Here is a 2335-nt window from a genome sequence, read left to right as displayed (position 1 = left end):
CCTGGCCTTGGCCTCGAGGGAAAGGCCGATACTGAAGGGGTGGGGCTAGGATGAGGGTACTAGAGGTGAGAACCTCCATTCCCAGGCAGCAAGAGAAGAAATCTGAGATAGACACCAAAGATCAGAGATCGGAAACTGGGGAGGAGAGGTGTCGGAACTCAAAGACGTGAAGAGAGGGGTCCCGGGCTCTGGGTGTGGGAGTGGAGAACAGGCCAGATTACCTCTTCTTACTCCTTCCTTTCGCTGCCTCTTCCGGGGACCCCCTTCGCTCTCCCTAGGGCCCTGGCCCTCTCCCCTCCCCCCTAAATCCTGCACCCTCTGCGGATTGGTCCCCGGCCTGCCAGGGGGCGGGGCCCGAGGGTCCTGACGTCACTGGCGGGGGAGGCGAGTGGCTAGGGGAGGGGGGTGACGGCCCCGGCTCAGCACCTCGGAGAGCTCCCTCCCCGGCCTTGTTTTGCTCCGGAATCGCGGCGGGGGGAGGGAGCCAGGGGCCGGCACCCGAGCAGCGGCAGGGGGATGGCCGTAGAGGGGTCGCGGGGCTCTGGCGGGCAGAGGGCCCAGCCGTGATCCCGCGAGGGTGCCGGGGCGCCGGGCGGGGTGGGGGGCAGCTGGCGGCGGCAGCAGTGGCCGCACATCTGGATGGAAGCGAGCTTTGTCCAGACCACCATGGCTCTGGGGCTGTCCTCCAAGAAAGCGTCTTCCCGCAATGTGGCCGTGGAGCGTAGGAACCTGATCACCGTGTGCAGGTGTGCGCTGCTGGCGGGGGGGGGGGGGGGGGGGGTGGTCGGGGAGAGGCGGCAGGGTGGGCTGCGGAAACCTGGATGAGTGTACGGGTAGGTGGATGCAGAGCAGCCGCGGAAAAAAGGGAGGCACAGGGTTAAGAGAAGTGCGTCCACTGTCCCTCTCAGGCCCAGACCGGGGAGGGAGTTTGGAGGTCTGGTCCCTACCCTTCTAGGCCAAGCCAGGCCTGTGCCCAGCCTGGGGCCTGGAGGGTGAGGGGTGCTTAATTGGCACTGCAGCTTCCTGTGAGATCCAGGAAGTGACATTGTGCATGAGGGGGAGGGGTGGGGATGGCTGGCTCCCTTGCTGGGGGCGGGTAGGCAGTGGGAAGAGAACTGATGGTGTAGGGGGAAGACCACCCTCCAAGCATACCCCCTCTGCTACCCAACAGCCTGGCCTCGCTGGGGTGGGGCTTTCCTGGGAGATTTTCTAATGCTCAATTCCTGAAGAAGGATGGTGCTATCTTCCTTCTCTGGGCAGCTGCAGCCTGTGGCAGTCAATTAGGCATGTGGGCAAAGACCCAAAATTCATCCAGTGAAGGGTCAGGGGCGCTGCCGAACTGAGGGGCTGGTCCCAGAAGCCTGGGTCTCCTGGGTTCAAGAAGAGGAGACTGGGAGGGCAGGCCCATTGGTCCCTGAAGGTGGGGCTGTTGCAGTGTTGGGAAGAGTCCCTCGCTTTCTTGGGGCCCAGGAAGTGAACCTTCCCACTTCAGCCCTGCAAAGACTCACCCTCCCTGCCCTGCAATGAAGCCAAGAATGGCAAGTTGCTCAGTCTTTCGCCCTCAGTCCCCACCTGTACTCACGTATTCCTCTAGGATCTCCATGCCTACTGCCTTCTCCACCTGCAACCTCCCTGCCCCCCATGCCACCTGTGACAGCAGGGACTCACAGTGCATGGCTCAACTGTCTTCCCTTCCCAGCCCTACTTGCCTGCACATAGGCCTTGGCCCTCCTCTTTACCCCAAGAATCAGTGCCACATAGTGCCCTGGCTCCTGTGTCCCATAGCTCCTTCTAAGGTTCCTGGGCACACACCTGACCACACTGAATCTATCTTGCACTATATCTCTAGTGCCTAGCACAGTGCTGTGCACACCAGACCTCTGTAAAAATGCCTGAAATGTCACATCCCAAACCCTGCCAATGTGGTGCAAAACATTTCTGCCTTTGGAGCCAGATCATCCCGGGTTCAAGCTCTTACTTCATCAGTTATTAGCTGTGCAACCTCGGTGAAGTCTCCTAACCACTCCGAGCCTTGGGTGCCTCATCATACCCATTATGGATGTAACGGACATGCCAAGGAATGGGAATGACATAATCCATGTAGGAGCCTAGCCCAGTGCCTGGCACATGAAAATAGTCCGATCCTGATGACACTCTTCCTGTCCCTCTTCTTCCTCTTGACATCCTAGGTTCCTCTTCTTTCTCTTGCCTGCCAAGACAGCTGGACCTCTTGAGCATGTGGGGAAGGCAGGGACTCCCCTTGGCCTAGGCTATAGAAGCAGATGTTCTGGTGGATTGGAAGTGGGCTTAGAGCTGCAGTGTGACAGATAAAGTT

The 2335-nt window shown here is 59.8% G+C and overlaps 1 protein-coding gene across 1 annotated transcript in view; it reads left to right on the top strand.

Moving 5' to 3' along the window:
- Positions 1-651: 651 nt before the first annotated feature.
- The window catches only part of RUNDC3A (RUN domain containing 3A), an 11281-nt gene continuing 9597 nt past the window's right edge, over positions 652-2335 (top strand). The window contains exon 1 of the mRNA XM_023521565.1: positions 652-746. Within this exon, the coding sequence (XP_023377333.1) occupies positions 667-746 (80 nt within the window). The 5' untranslated portion in view covers positions 652-666. The remainder of the gene's footprint in view (positions 747-2335) is intronic.

This window comes from Pteropus vampyrus, unplaced genomic scaffold, assembly GCF_000151845.1.
Source record: "Pteropus vampyrus isolate Shadow unplaced genomic scaffold, Pvam_2.0 Scaffold306, whole genome shotgun sequence".
NCBI lineage: Eukaryota > Metazoa > Chordata > Mammalia > Chiroptera > Pteropodidae > Pteropus > Pteropus vampyrus.
Note: the sequence above shows the minus strand (reverse complement) of the source record. Positions and strands in the feature narration are given on the sequence as shown.